Source organism: Gymnoscopelus braueri, assembly GCF_963280865.1.
Source record: "Gymnoscopelus braueri genome assembly, chromosome: 23".
NCBI lineage: Eukaryota > Metazoa > Chordata > Actinopteri > Myctophiformes > Myctophidae > Gymnoscopelus > Gymnoscopelus braueri.
In genome coordinates, this window is record NC_137625.1 from 15,989,448 (window position 1) to 16,003,984 (window position 14,537).

Here is a 14,537-nt window from a genome sequence, read left to right on the forward strand (position 1 = left end):
AGATGATGCGCGACACAAACACACAAGAGAAGCCAGGAGCATGGAGGACGGGCAATGAGATGAAGTAAACGGACTAGGAACCAAGAAGAAGCACTGAGATGCTCCAAGAAGAAACCACCATCATCACCACCCACCACCACCACCATCGCGCTGTTTGGAGCTGAGCGTCGAGCGTTATTATCATCATAACGGGAGGAAGGGAGAGGGAGGGAGGGGTCCTCCATCATCATGGGGAACGAAGCGAGCCTCGAAGGAGGCGAGGGGGGTCCGCTGCTCGCTGCTGGATTACCGGAGGGGCTGACTCAGCCCGACGGGCAGGGCGGCTTCGTGGTGCCGCCGGACCTCAGTCAACTCAGCGAGGAGGACAGGAGGCGGCTGGCCGCGGCGATGATGTCAAGGGCGCACGGAGGCGCTGCTGCTGGAGCTCGAAGGTTCACGATTAACGATAATAATAATAATAATAACGATACGATAATGGTATACAGCAGAGAGCACAGCGTCGGGAGGGAGAGCTGTGTTTTCATCCTTTTATGTCATTGCAGATGATGTGTGCAGAAGAGCATCATTTTAGGAGGTTATGTTATGTATAGCCTATACTGTAGGCACAGTAGCCTATAGACAGATCGCACGTATATATACACGGTCGTTCACGCCCATTCACAACCCTTTTAAAACGCGTCATTATATTCATTGTGATCGATTGTGATTCTGTAAACGATCTGCCCAAATCCAAGGTGTGTGTAGGTATATACTATAGGCTACAATCTGATGTGGAGAGACACGCCTCCAGTGGGCTATTTGTGTGAAATAGAATAGTCCTTAATGCACTGCTGGGGTAAAGGCTGAAGGTGTCGTGTTTTTAGGCAAGCGACACCATTGTGTTATGTATTGTATTATAGGCTTAATTAATTTCGCTGAAATATCCCTCCATTAGCTTCTGCATTGGTCGTATTATTATTGGCACAGACTGTGCAGGGTGCCTGTCTGAACGCTCACAACGAAAATAACATCAGATCATTCCACAATGTGTAGAATTGACTTTCATAACCTGCAGATATAATTCAGCATTACATGATCTGATATAATGTGGCTTATACACGCTGTATAATTCCTTCCTTTCCAGTGAATTGTTATTATTTTTTGGATCTGAGAAGGCCTGCTGGGGAGGGGGTTGCATACATATTAATATATGACTATAAATAGAACAGCTAGCGCAAATGCCACCATTCTACACCGACCATTCTGTACTGGTTTGAAAAAACGTGTTGGTGTAAAGTAACTACGTGCATTTACTCAAGTACTGTACTTAAGTTCAATTCTGAGGTATTTTTTACTTTACTGGAGTATTTCCAATTTTCTGTTCTTTTACTTCTACTCACTACATCTCAAAGGTAAATATTGTACTTTTACTCCACTATAATTATTTGAAAACTTTAGTTACTAGTTACTTTGTAGATTTAGATTATTATTACAAAACATACATTAACCACTTCAACCAGCCTATATACATTTCGGCCATTTGAAAATAGCAGATCGCAGCCATTGTGAGCTTGTAGATCTGCTATTTTCTCAATATTTGTATACATTTTATACTTTTTGTATTTGAAAACTTGTGAAACGGGACATTCTGCATAATGAGTACTTCTACTTTTGGTACATTAAGTACATTTTGATACCAATTATTTTGTACTTTTACTCAAGTCAATTTTGAATATCGGACTTTTACTTGTTACAGAGTGTTTCTACATTGCAGTATTGATACTTTTACTTAAAAAATGTGAGTAGCCTACTTTTCCCACCACTGGTTACATGTTGGAGAGGGAAAAGTGTTAACGAGTATATTGGGCGCTCTCCATGGTGCTGATATCCACCGTGTAAACACAGGCCTTGCATCACAACTTGTTTTTACTGCCATTGAACAACAGTGGTGGAAAAAGTACTCAAATGTTTTACTTAAGTAAAAGTATCAATACTGCAATATAGAAATACTCTGTTACAAGTAAAAGTCCAGAATAAAAAATTTACTTGAGTAAAAGTACAAAAATATTGGCATCAAAATGTACTTAAAGTACCAAAAGTAAAAGTACTAAAATATTTGAAAATAGCAGATCTACAAGCTCACAACGCGTCGCATCGCGACGCGTTGTGAGCTTGTAGATCGGCTATTTTCAAATAGCCTATGTATAAAATAGGGCTAAAGTGGTTAATGTACAGTATGTTTCATAATGTAATAATTTATATCTGCAAAGTCTCTAGTAACTAAAGTTTTCAAATAATTATAGTGGAGTAAAAGTACAATATTTGCCTCTGAGATGTAGTGGAGTAGAAGTAAAAGTATTGGAAATTGGAAATACTCAAGTAAAGCGCAAATACCTCGAAATTGTACTAAAGTACAGTACTTAAAGGGATATTTCACTTTAAAAAAAACGTTTGGTCATTTTATCGTCTACTCAGGCTTTTGTGAGCCCCCCAGACAGTTTTTAATTTGCTTGATTCAGTATTTAGATATTTGATATTCATTTTATCAGACACGCCCCCTTCCTATACAAACCCATTATAACTTCAAACTCCATTTTTAACATGTTAGATTCATCAAAAACACCCGTCCTTGGTTCTGGGGACTCACCCTGCCCTCCTAATACGCGAGGGGGCCGTGTTTTTTTGATTACTTTTTTCATTGATTTTATATATATTTTTTAATGTATTTAATTTTTTTCAATTTCCCAAAAAAATATAAAAAATAAATTGACCCAAAGTTTTTTTGAAAGTGAAATATCCCTTTAAGTAAGTATACTTAGTTACTTTCCACCACTGTTGAACAACAGTGCTGAATTTTGTTTTGGTGAGAACCAAGTTAAAAGCCCTGTATTAAAAATGTCACTTGAGTAAAAGTACACAACTATTGGCATTCAAATATAGGCTTCTTACAGTATCAAACTTAAATGTACAATCATATCATTGGAATGTTATTGGTAATACATTAATGTGTTCATCACTTTAATATTGCAGCTGATAAAGGTGGGGCTGACTAATGTTATCTTCTGGGGTAGCTTAAATCATGATAATACATCATAATTAGTTAGGTAAATAGCAATCTGGGATCCCAGGTTAAAAAAAAGGAAAAACAGCGCCCCCGGCATTTTCCACTTTTGCATCTCTGATCAAACTTGCATTTGATCAGTAGCGCAGTTCTTGAGAGATTAGGTAAATAGTAACTAAGGTCAAATAATTGTAAAACATACACCATTTGCCTCTGAGATGTAGTGGAGTAGAAGTATAGAGAAAAGTATTCAAGTAGTCAATCTGACTTAAGTACAGTACTTGAGTAAATGTGCTTAGTTACCTTCCACCACTGCCAGTGAACTATAATTCCTCTGCTTGCCATTGATTGACACACTTCTCCACAGAGCTTCCCATTGACGTTCATAGCTGCACCTGATAGTGTGTAGGTCCAGGTTGTCTGAGTTGCATCTCAGGCCGGCCTAATAAAGATGTCTCATCTTACCCCCTCGGAGCAGAGCCTCCCTCCCTCTCTGTATCTCTGTGATCTACACTCCATGTCATTCAACACGATTCACTTTCCTGTCAACGTTACTCCAGACAGAGGCTGCTAGCTACGTGGCTATCTTAGTTTGTAACCACCGATGTTGATGAAAGGGCCTTAATGTTGAGGGCGCTAATGCTAAGGGCCGTAGCTTGTTATTATGGTGACGATGCACAGGCAATATCCTGTAATGGAGTTGGGCAATGTCCCAAGTGATATTGCTTGCGATGGAACAAGGTTAATGTGAATGACACAGGTTGTAAAAAAGAGAGAGAGAGAGAGGGAGAGCAAGAGACTAAACATATGTATTTATTCTTCTTTATAAAATGACACATCATACACATTGATTCAATATGCTATCAGCCTGTCATGGAAAAGGGATATGTTTTATTGTTAGTGTACAGTGTATACATTTCAAATCTTACAGCCACATGCCAAGCTGCAGAGCTTGTATTCAAAGCATTAAGATGTGGTTAGGTTTCAAATTAATTAAATAATACTTTTGAAATGGAGAGGATATTGTTTTTCCCTATACAGTACTATGCTTGTTCATGTGAGGGAGAATGTGTGAGTGTGTTTAAGCGATTTGAGTCTTTGAATCCAGGCTGTATTGAATAATGCAAGAGACTGAGCTATTTATGATGATGTGTGGTTCTGCGGGGGTTTGAGTTGTTTAATGCCATGATACATTAGCAAGGAAATTAGTTAAAGGAACCCGATTACAGAGCTATCCTGATGCACCCTTACACTGTCCATTTAATCCATTGTTTTTAGTTGGCTTCTGGGTCAGTAACAGAGTTGCGCTGGCTTGATTTGTTTTGTAATTCAACTCAGTAAGTGATTGATAACATTTTCTTTTGTTGCCAAAATAAACCGGAAAAACAGATGAATCAACAGCAGTCCTGATATGAAAGCTAATGCCTCTCTGTTTCTGTCTCGTCTCTCTCACAGGCCTTCAGAGGCTGATGTTCAGCAGCGGTCTGGACAGGTAGGAGTTGGCGGCTCCAGGGGCCCGCCTGGTCTCAGCAAGAGTCGGACTGTAGACGCATTCAGCCAGGGCCCGGCCGGCAAGCCCACGCCGGGACGCAGCCCCTCATCCCTCAGTCTTCTTGAGTCCCGATTCCGGCAAGAGCCTAGAGACCCAGAGACCAAATCCACCGGCATGTTTGGCTCCAGCTGGGGCATGAGCTCCATGACATCGTCCATGTCATCCATGTTTGGGGAGGATGAACCGCCAAAAGGCAAGGGCGCCCCGCAACAAGGCCCAGGACCCAAGGGGCCACAGCAGGGAGGAGCCCCAAAACAGGGCCAGGGACCCCCTGGACAAGGCCCAAAACCAGGGCAAGGACCCCCTGGGCAGGGTCCCAAGCAAGGTCAGGGACCCCCAGGGCAGGGGCCCAAACCAGGCCAGGGTCCACCAGGCCCCAAACAAGGGGGGCCTCCCCAGCAAAAAGGTGGTCCCCCGCCCCAAGGACCTGGGAAACCGGGACCTGGGCCATCTGGCCCACAGGGCGGTGCACAGCCTGGAGGGCCAGCTAAGACTGGAGGCGCTCCTGGACAGCAAGGAGCTGGACAGACTGGAGGTGGTCTCTGTCCACTGTGCAAAACCACCAAGCTAAATGTGGGCTCAAAGGACCCACCCAACTACAGTAACTGCACCGAGTGTAAGGGCCAGGTGTGCAGTCTGTGTGGGTTCAGTCCCCCAGACTCTGCGGTAAGATAATAATCATTGTTCTCTTCCTCTTCTCCTCTCCTCTTCAAAGTCATGATAATTCAATGTCAAATGATAATTTTTGGGGGAAGAAATACGGGCAGTTGATTACTCAGTGTTTTTTGTAATGTCTTCAAGGTTCATAATGAGTATACTTTGATGCCAGCCAGCAATCATTTTTGATCAAAGTAGGCGTCACACATTTCAAATGATGAGTATCTAATTTTCAATCCAAAATATTCCAATCAGCACAAGGTCTGCTGACATGCATCAACGTAGACATTATTCATGGCAAATTTAGAAATAGGTGACATGCATTTTTGATGAGGGACAAAACATTATTTAATTTTCCGTGTATCAAAATGTCAGTCTTCCAACGGATTATCCAATCAAAGCTTTTCTGTCTCTCTACATTAACTTAAAGCAGCACGTAGCTTGTTAGCATATTGCGCGCTTCAAATTCCCTGACACCATACTGTACGTGGCAGCAATTGCCTGGCAGGGGAAATGCAACTTGTGTGAGTGGCAAAGGACTTGAGGCTGATCAAGGTGACTCATGTCACAGGCACAGGAAGATCCTGTGTGCCAGCTAGCGGGGATGCTAAACCCACACATGGGCTATAAGCTTGCATGAACTGCAATACAGTTAACCCGACTGAGTGGTACCCTGTGTTCAAAGCCTACTTTCTGCTAATATACTACATAGCTATAAATGCTAACCTATACTATACTATTTTATAATGGTTTAAATCAGTGGTTCTCAACCTTTTCAGGCCATGACCCCCCTAAATGATCATATTTGAACTGGGGACCCCCCACCCTGACAAGCACTTGGAATGTAGGAGTTGAGGCATTCAATTTAGTTTGACTCGGTTCCACAGATAAATATTGTGAAAATAGCCGATCTACAAGCTCACAACGCCTTTTCACTATGTTTGCCTCTTTCTTATATTATTTGACAATTTGGCCAACTTTTGACCAGTTTTTATAGTATAGTTTGTTGATTACTTTTGATGCAGCAATGGTCTTTCTTCATTTCATTTATTTTCTTTCTTTTTTTAGGTATTAAAAAGGTATTAAAAGTCCTTACATTTTCATTTTACTGACATCTGGTGACCCCCCCCCCCACAGGTTGAGAACCACTGGTTTAAATCAGTGTTGCAGTAAATTCAGTTAACCACTTTCAACCTGGTGTCACAATTTAGAAAATTTTGACAAGTGATTTCAACCAATCCTCAAGGACCAACCCACCCCACCTTCCCACGAAAGAAAATAATATATTAAGTATATAAGAGGGCATTTATTTAACGTTTATCCGGCTTCATTTAACATGAAGCCGGATTTATACTTAGTTGTGCGGCTGTGTCGTGCACCAAAAATACTTCACGTATAAGCTCGCAGCTTGTAGATAAGCTCTGTGATGCCTTTTTGTAGCTTGTAGATCTGCTATTTTTGGTGTGCGATGCCACGCACAACAAAGTATATCAAGCCTATAACAGTCAAAACAGTATTTCATTTCAAGCTTCTTTTCTCCCCACACTGTGCCTATTAGTTAAAAAATGTTCTTACATTTGATGGACCAATAACATAAATTAAACACATTTTTGATTAATTTAACAATTTATATATAATAACACTTTAAAACATTTTAAATAATGTAAAGAATAGAGAAAGAAATAAACAAGGAAGAAGGGTCATATAGCCTATGTCTATGTATCCTAATATCAGATATATGACATGCTCAGTGGCCTTGTTGTGGTTAGAGTGTCCTCCCAATGCCTCTCTGCTTAGCTCTCAGCATCAAAGGTTGGATTGGGTAAGGTCCAGGGACATACTAGTGTCATGTCCAGGGGGTGTACTTGTACATCAAGCCGCCTCACGCTACAGAAACAGGAGATAGGCTCCTGCCCTATGGGTCACACGGCTCGGGAACCATGGGTTCCCAAGGCTCTTTACTTGAAGTCAGATATATACATAGGTTACAAATACTAAAATAGCTATAGTTAAATAATAGCAGATATAGAAAAACAGTCCTTTGTGTGTATAGAGTCCTGAGGTCAAACCCACGCCCCTGGGTCGTGAAGATTTGTTTTCTCTTCCGAGAATTCAGCCTGAGAATTCTAGCGGATTTGTAGGCAGCCTTTTATTTTATTACTCTTTGGATAAATTAGTACTTTTTCACCGTTAGTTTATGCTTCATAACAACATGAGTAAAAAAAAAATCATTTTTGGAACACAGTTCTTCTATTAGGCTACTTGATAAAAATAAAAATAAAGTCTATGGGATTTTTATATGGGAAAACATCTTCAGTTTAACCAATACAGAACTAATTTTATTAATTATACTACGTATGTTAGGTGTTACAGTATAAGCATGACAACAGTATAATATTTCCTGAGTCTGAAATCCCTCATATTCTACAGAATAATTTGACATGTGAAAAGACAACACTACGTCATTTGAACGAGCCTAATTAGACTTTAGTTAATGACTTTGTGTATATACTGTATATCCTTGCTGTCAGACAGAGAAACCTTATATCTCCATATTTCATCTTATGTTTTTTTTTTACTACTGTTGTTCACTTAGTAAGTCCTTTTTTATGCTTTGTCGTGTAAGTAGCAAAACTAGACAAGCCAACAACATGTCGCATCATGACATATTGTTAGCCCGCCTATTATAACATGCCCAAAATAGGGAGGCCAGGTTAAAAGTGGTTAAGTCTAGTCTGTGGGTTATATGAATATTTAACCAATTAAAACCAGGAAAGCATCTGTGTCATTTGAGTTTTTTGCATTGGCTATTCAAAAATAGCAGATATACAAGCTCACAGCGCGTCACTTCGTGCCACGCTGCGAGCTTGTAGATCTTCTATTTGTGAACATTTTTTTAAAATCTTGAAAGTGTGAGAACTACTGATTTAGAAGCCATTTTTAGAATCGGCCTCAGGTCTTAATGGCAATGAAAAATATTATATAACTAGAGCTTGCGACTAAATTACTGCATTGGATCCATTGGAGCATGGTTATGATTTAAGTAACGATTTGACATACTGTACAAGGTACCTGACAGCGATAACATATTTATTATTTACAGCCAAAGTCAAGAGACGATCATTAGAGGTTGTTTGCTTGCACTGGCCTGTGATTGCATGTGTCCCATACAGTACCATGAGCTCATGATGGTGTATATTATGCATTAGACTAATCTAACCCACGCTGTGTGTTGGCAGGGTAAGGAGTGGTTGTGTCTCAACTGCCAGATGCAGCGGGCCATGGGGGGCATGGATCCCCCTGGCGCCATGAAACCCAAGCAGGACTCCGCCCCTCCCTCGCCGGGGAGACAGGCGCCTGGCAAGCCGGGGAAGCTACTGATCAAACAGCAGAGTACCACCGACTCATCAGGTCTAACTCCACCGACCACACCCAGGCAGAAATCCCCTACCTCTCCATCCTCTCCAGCCTCCTCCTCTGCAGCAGCATCGCCCAAAATTGACCCCAAGACGGGCCGTCCCATTCAGCAGCAGAAAAGCAGTCCCCAGCCCTCGCCAGCAAAGGCTAAACAGGAGTCGAGCTTCTTCGGGGGCTTTGGTTTTGGAGGCAGCTCCGAAGCAGCCAAACCGAGCCAGACTGCCCCAAAGCAGGAGGAGTCGGTAGCTGGGAAGTTTTTTGGGAAGGGTTTTGGGGGTTTGACAGAAGCAGCAAAACCTTCAAAATCTTCAAAACCTCCAGCAGCCGCCTCTCAGATGTTCGGCTTTGGGTCGTCCATCTTGAGTTCAGCGACTCATCTTGTTTCTGGTGGTGATTCAAAGGACGAAGAATCACCCCCATACTCCCCTGACTCTGGACCAGGTTCCCCTCCTGACTCTGGACCAGGTTCCCCTGTTGACTCTGGCCCAGGTTCAGCTCCTGACTCCCCCTTCTCTCCTCCTGGGTCTCCCCTTGATTTGGACTCTGCTCCCGACACCCCTATAGCTAAGTCCATGCCCAAATCCCTTTCTGTGGAGGGTGTGGGTAAGGCCCCTGAAGCAGAGCCCACTCCGGAGCCTCCAAAGGCAGCGGACTCCACTCCTTCGGCACCGGACACCGCCAAACAGAACTGCCCGCTCTGTAAGGTTGAGCTGAACGTGGGATCGACTGATGCGCCCAACTACAGTCACTGCACAGAGTGCAAGAAGACTGTGTGTAACTTGTGCGGATTCAACCCCACACCTCACCTTGGAGAGGTAAGAAACATCAATTGTTACCACTTAACCGCAAACGTTATCAAAATTATTTTGAAAATAGCCGATCTACAAGCTTGTGATGCGACGTAGATCTTTTATTTTAAAAACTATTTTGAAGGGTTAGAGTGGTTTGAAAAAGAACTAGACAATGCAAATGTTTTAAGGAGTTCTAGATGCAACACTCTGATTATTGGAGATGAAGGAGTTCTTCAGAACTGTAGTTCTTAGTGTTGTTGTTAGCTATATGTCTCGTCCCGCGCCAGAGACTAATTTTATTCCAAAAGAAAACTAATCACTATTTCTAGCCTACTACTACTACTACTACTACTACTACTACTACTACTACTACTACTACTACTACTAACAATTATTATTAACCACTTTAACCCTGGTGTCCCTATTTTGGGCATGTCATTGTTGGTGGACATTTTTAAACCTATTTTTGTTTTAAATCCTTGAAAAATTGCTAGCTTGCACATTGCGATTTAAAAACATCTATTTAAAAACATTTTTTGAAAATAGTTAATAATAATAATAATTATTATTATTAAAATGCACATACATCCCATAGTAAAACAACAATATGGTTTATGCTGATCTTCTCTTTGTCCTCACTCCTGCACCTGATGAGAGTGGATGTGTATGCTCTACATTTCTGATTTATGCATTGTAGCCTGTATATAAATAGAACACAAACATCCTCTGGATGTTTCCTTGAAATAGGTCAATGTTGAGATACCATCAGTAATGACAGTTAGTTCTGAGCAGTGTGGCTGGCACTGGCATCGTGGAATGCTTTCTGAAGGACAATATTATTATCATTAGTTACACCAACACCATTCTTTGCCTAACCTAACTTAACGACGCGTGCGCTACAGTACTGTATGTAACACCTGAGGCAGTGGCTTGCGGTCAATTGTGTTGAATCTCAAAGAGACAGTTCTCCTAATATTAAGCTCTAATTAAGGGTTAATGTAGGTAAATAAAGGGTGTCTAAGTGGACGTCTCATCACTGAGGAGGACTCCACTTGGAACAGTTGACACCTAACTGTAATTTAACACTGTGTGTGTGTGTGTGGGTGTGTGGGTGTGTGGGTGGGTGTGGGTGGGTGTGTGTGTCTGTCACACACAACGTTGCTCATTGGTGACACTGAAACTAAACACTTTTGGCCCGCTTGTCCTCCTTCCATTATAAGTGTTTGTGTTCAGTGCCGAAGACATGGAATCATACTGTATGTACTGTCGGTTCAGCATGTTTTGGAACTGTAAAGGCAACTGTAGCCGTCTTGGTTCTGTAGTTTTATAACCATTAAGTATCGCATCATGTCAAGTAATTAACGTACAGTGGGTGTCAGTGCATTTTATATTTTTGATGGTTCTATACTGTGTTCTGCATATTGTTTTTGACAATTGCGATCTAAGAAAGGGCAAGTGAGGTTTTGCTATATTTCTAAAAGAAAGACTTATTTCTATGCTCACATGCAGCATGCTAGCAGGCTACTGTATGTCCTAGACCAGTGATATACAACTGGTGGGCCGCGGACCATATCCAGCCCAAGGGAGCTTTCTTGTGGCCCCTGGAACACATTCCATATTACAAAAAATAATGGGGGAATGTCTGTGACTAACTCAGGGTCCCAAATTAACACCTGCCAGGACTGCAGGAATCCAGTAGCCGCAAGCAACTAAGTTGCAATACCAATACTTGACAGCCCATTCATTGAAACCGAAAATTGTATTAAATGACGTTAAACGCACCAATATTGCAGCTGTGCGGAAAGCTTGGGTTGTCCTCTTGTATCTGTTTCTTGTATTTTTGTTTCATAAAAATCCACCGTAGACATGTTATGTGCTACATTCTGTCAATAAATTCTGTGCAGGTGATTTTTTCTAAGTGTTCGAGTTTGGAAGCGCTCGTTTTCAATAACGCTGCCTCCTGCATTATGTGCAATTTCGAAACAAGTGGTACGCAGGACCATTGAGTGATTTCCAACGAGTGCTTCCAAACTCAAACACCAATCACCTGCACAGAATTTATTGACAGAAAGTAAGATGTCTTCGGTGGATTTTTATGAAACAAAGACTTGACAAAGAGGATAACCCAAGCTTTCCAAACAGCTGCAATCTTGGTGAGTTTAACATGTTTAATACAATCAGATAGGACTCTGTTTCCATGTATGGGCTGTCAAGGGTTGCTTTGCAACTTAGATGCCAGATAACATTAATCGGTCAACCCACTGAGGAGAAAATGTGGTTACGGACAGAGAGAGGTTTCTTCATTTTATAGTAGGATATACATACATACATACATACATACACACACACACACACACACACACACACACACACACACACACACACACACACACACACACACACACACACACACACACACACACACACACACACACACACACACACACACACACACACACACACACATACACACATACATACATTATGTAAATAAACACCACCTCAGTAGTATCGCAAGCGCTTTGCGGCTCAACTAACAAAATGGCTGCTATTTTGTTTACAGACTGACACGATTACACACTTGATCTTTCCTTGAGGCACACTCTTGCTCTGTTAATGAGAAGATGAACTGCATTTTCGTTTAATTGAGGCCAAGCATGGGGAAAAGCGTAGTTACATTATGGAGAGCTCATCATTAAAGCTACTGATGGTCTAATTGGCCATAGATTAGAAGCTCTAAGATCACCACAACTTTAATCGTGAAATTATAGTGCAAGTTGTTTATTTATTTAACTTTTTTTTAGCGTGGTGCTGAAGGGGCCAGCTATCTAGAATAGGTCTGGTTGGTATATACCTCAAAAGTAGACCAATCGCAAAGCAGCGCACACAGCCAAAGGTCATGTTAGCATATTAGCACGCCACTTGCTATGCCAGCACTGGTAGTGATGTGTTAGCATTGTTCAAGATAAACAGTATGCATATTACTGTTAGCCCAATAGAGCTCAGCAGTGACCACCCACCTTTAGACTGGCTCAGGCACCGGAAGAGAATTTCCCAACTCCATAAACGTTTCAGAAAATCTTTATATAAGAGTTTTAAGCCTGGAATGAGGCCAACCACTGGCCCGATGAATCATTCTGTCCATATAAAGAATTGGAAAATGCAAAAAAGGCGATGTTATAATAAGACACATCATTGTAAGAATGAAGGAACTACTTAACGCATAAACCATTGTGCATGTGTTTCCAATGCTTCCAATCAAACAAGAGTTTAAAATCATTCTCATTATTACACATACAGTATACTATATATATGGATCTTTTTCTAAACGGATATTTCCCACCTCCGTTAAAATTCTGTCCACACAACCTCGGTTAGAAAAAATATCTCCGTACTCTATGCAGAAAATGAATGGGATTTTAACTTCCGGCACCACACTGTTGAGCTCTATGTAAAAGGATGAAGGAAAACAATTATGTCACTACAGTGTGGGAGGCTGTACAGGATGGCCATAGATGAGTGGGTAGAGAGAGGCCGTCTGGGAATCGTAAGGTCACCGGTTCGCCCCCCCCCTCCCCGATCCGTTCAGACTATGTGTTGAAGACACTTAACCCCTAAGTGCTCCCTTGGCACTGTATTAATAGCAGCCACTGCTCCTCATAGGATGGCTATGAATTTCACATAATGTGCAAATGCCAACAAGTGATAGGGGCTAAATTATAAAATGATCAATAATTAGTGAGACTGAAACAATGTTTTCCATGGTAGGGTGCTATTTGTAGGGGGCAGGGCAGAGATTCCATGGCATGGCCGCCGTCACTCCTCAGTTTGGCCTTCTGCCCCTCAAAAGCTTAGATGACCTGAGGCCACAGTGGCCTTGATGCCACGCATACATTTCCATAGCTGATTGTAACGTACTATACCTCTGTCCCGTTGGTTTTTGTTTTGTTCAGAATTCTTAACTCCCCCTGACTCCCATCTTCCAATGAGTCAGTCATTCTCATTAGTCCACGGCGGGTATATGAACTTTTGACTCAGTACTTTCGACAAATATTGGTAATTTTTCAATTCAAATGAATTATTTGGGGAAATAAACAGCTGTTTTAATTATTTATTTCACAGAAAAATGTCAGGGCCTTCCTGCCCTTGCCTCTAAAATGATGAAATTCCACGTCTGGTAGGGGGATTCAAATAATGTATGTAGCTGTCTGAAAGCCTTTTTCATTTGCACATAATGTTTGTAATAACAATATTGTTTTTAGACTTGGTGTCTTTAAAATGTTTCATATGCAGGAAGGAAGTATTCAATGTAATATTGATTCATTCATCACGACTGAATTTACAAATTGAAAACATTGAAATGTCCTCAAGGTGAATGGTGTATTTCTTCCATTCAGGTTCTACCTTAGCTTAAACTGTTCACAGTCCTATCCTTGTGGTGGCGGATGTCACACTAGCAGCTAGAATATAAAGAGGTTCCCCACACAGTAAAACCCTCAGTGAATTAAACTCTGTCTTTGTAATGAGCAATAGATGAATAATATGAGTCACTGTGTCCACGGCAGCAACTCATAGGGGATGTGTGGATGTTCAGTCTACTTGAATGCCCAAATGGACGGGGACACACACACACACACACACACACACACACACACACACACACACACACACACACACACACACACACACACACACACACACACACACACACACACACACACACACACACACACACACACACACACTGCCTCGGTTGAGTCATCCGCCCCCTGAGCGCCGTGCCTCACTTCTGTGTCATTCCCTGCCATAATGCTGGCTGTCGGCAAGGATTCATTTGTTTGACGTTGGTATGTGGGTCAGTGCGAGTGTCTAAGAATTGAATAATACGTTTTATGAAAAGAGATGTGTGAGTGAGGGTCTGCTGAAGCCGTGCTGTGTTAGTGTTTACTTTAGATTGGTTTGGGTCTGCGGGATGGTTTAGTTGGCGCTGTATTGGAAAGAGTTATTTTATTTAGTGGGTATAGTTTGTCTAAGACAAAAGTCCTCAAGTGGGTTTGACTGGTCTCGCGTAGCCAGATGA

The 14,537-nt window shown here is 41.7% G+C and overlaps 1 protein-coding gene across 1 annotated transcript in view; it reads left to right on the forward strand.

Moving 5' to 3' along the window:
* Positions 1 to 228: 228 nt before the first annotated feature.
* Positions 229 to 14,537, forward strand: part of pcloa (piccolo presynaptic cytomatrix protein a) — a gene marked incomplete at both ends in the record, with an annotated part of 82,862 nt that continues 68,553 nt past the window's right edge. The window contains 3 exons of the mRNA XM_080420802.1: positions 229 to 431; positions 4,496 to 5,258; positions 8,489 to 9,481. Coding sequence (XP_080276928.1) covers positions 229 to 431; positions 4,496 to 5,258; positions 8,489 to 9,481 — 1,959 coding nt within the window. The remainder of the gene's footprint in view (positions 432 to 4,495; positions 5,259 to 8,488; positions 9,482 to 14,537) is intronic.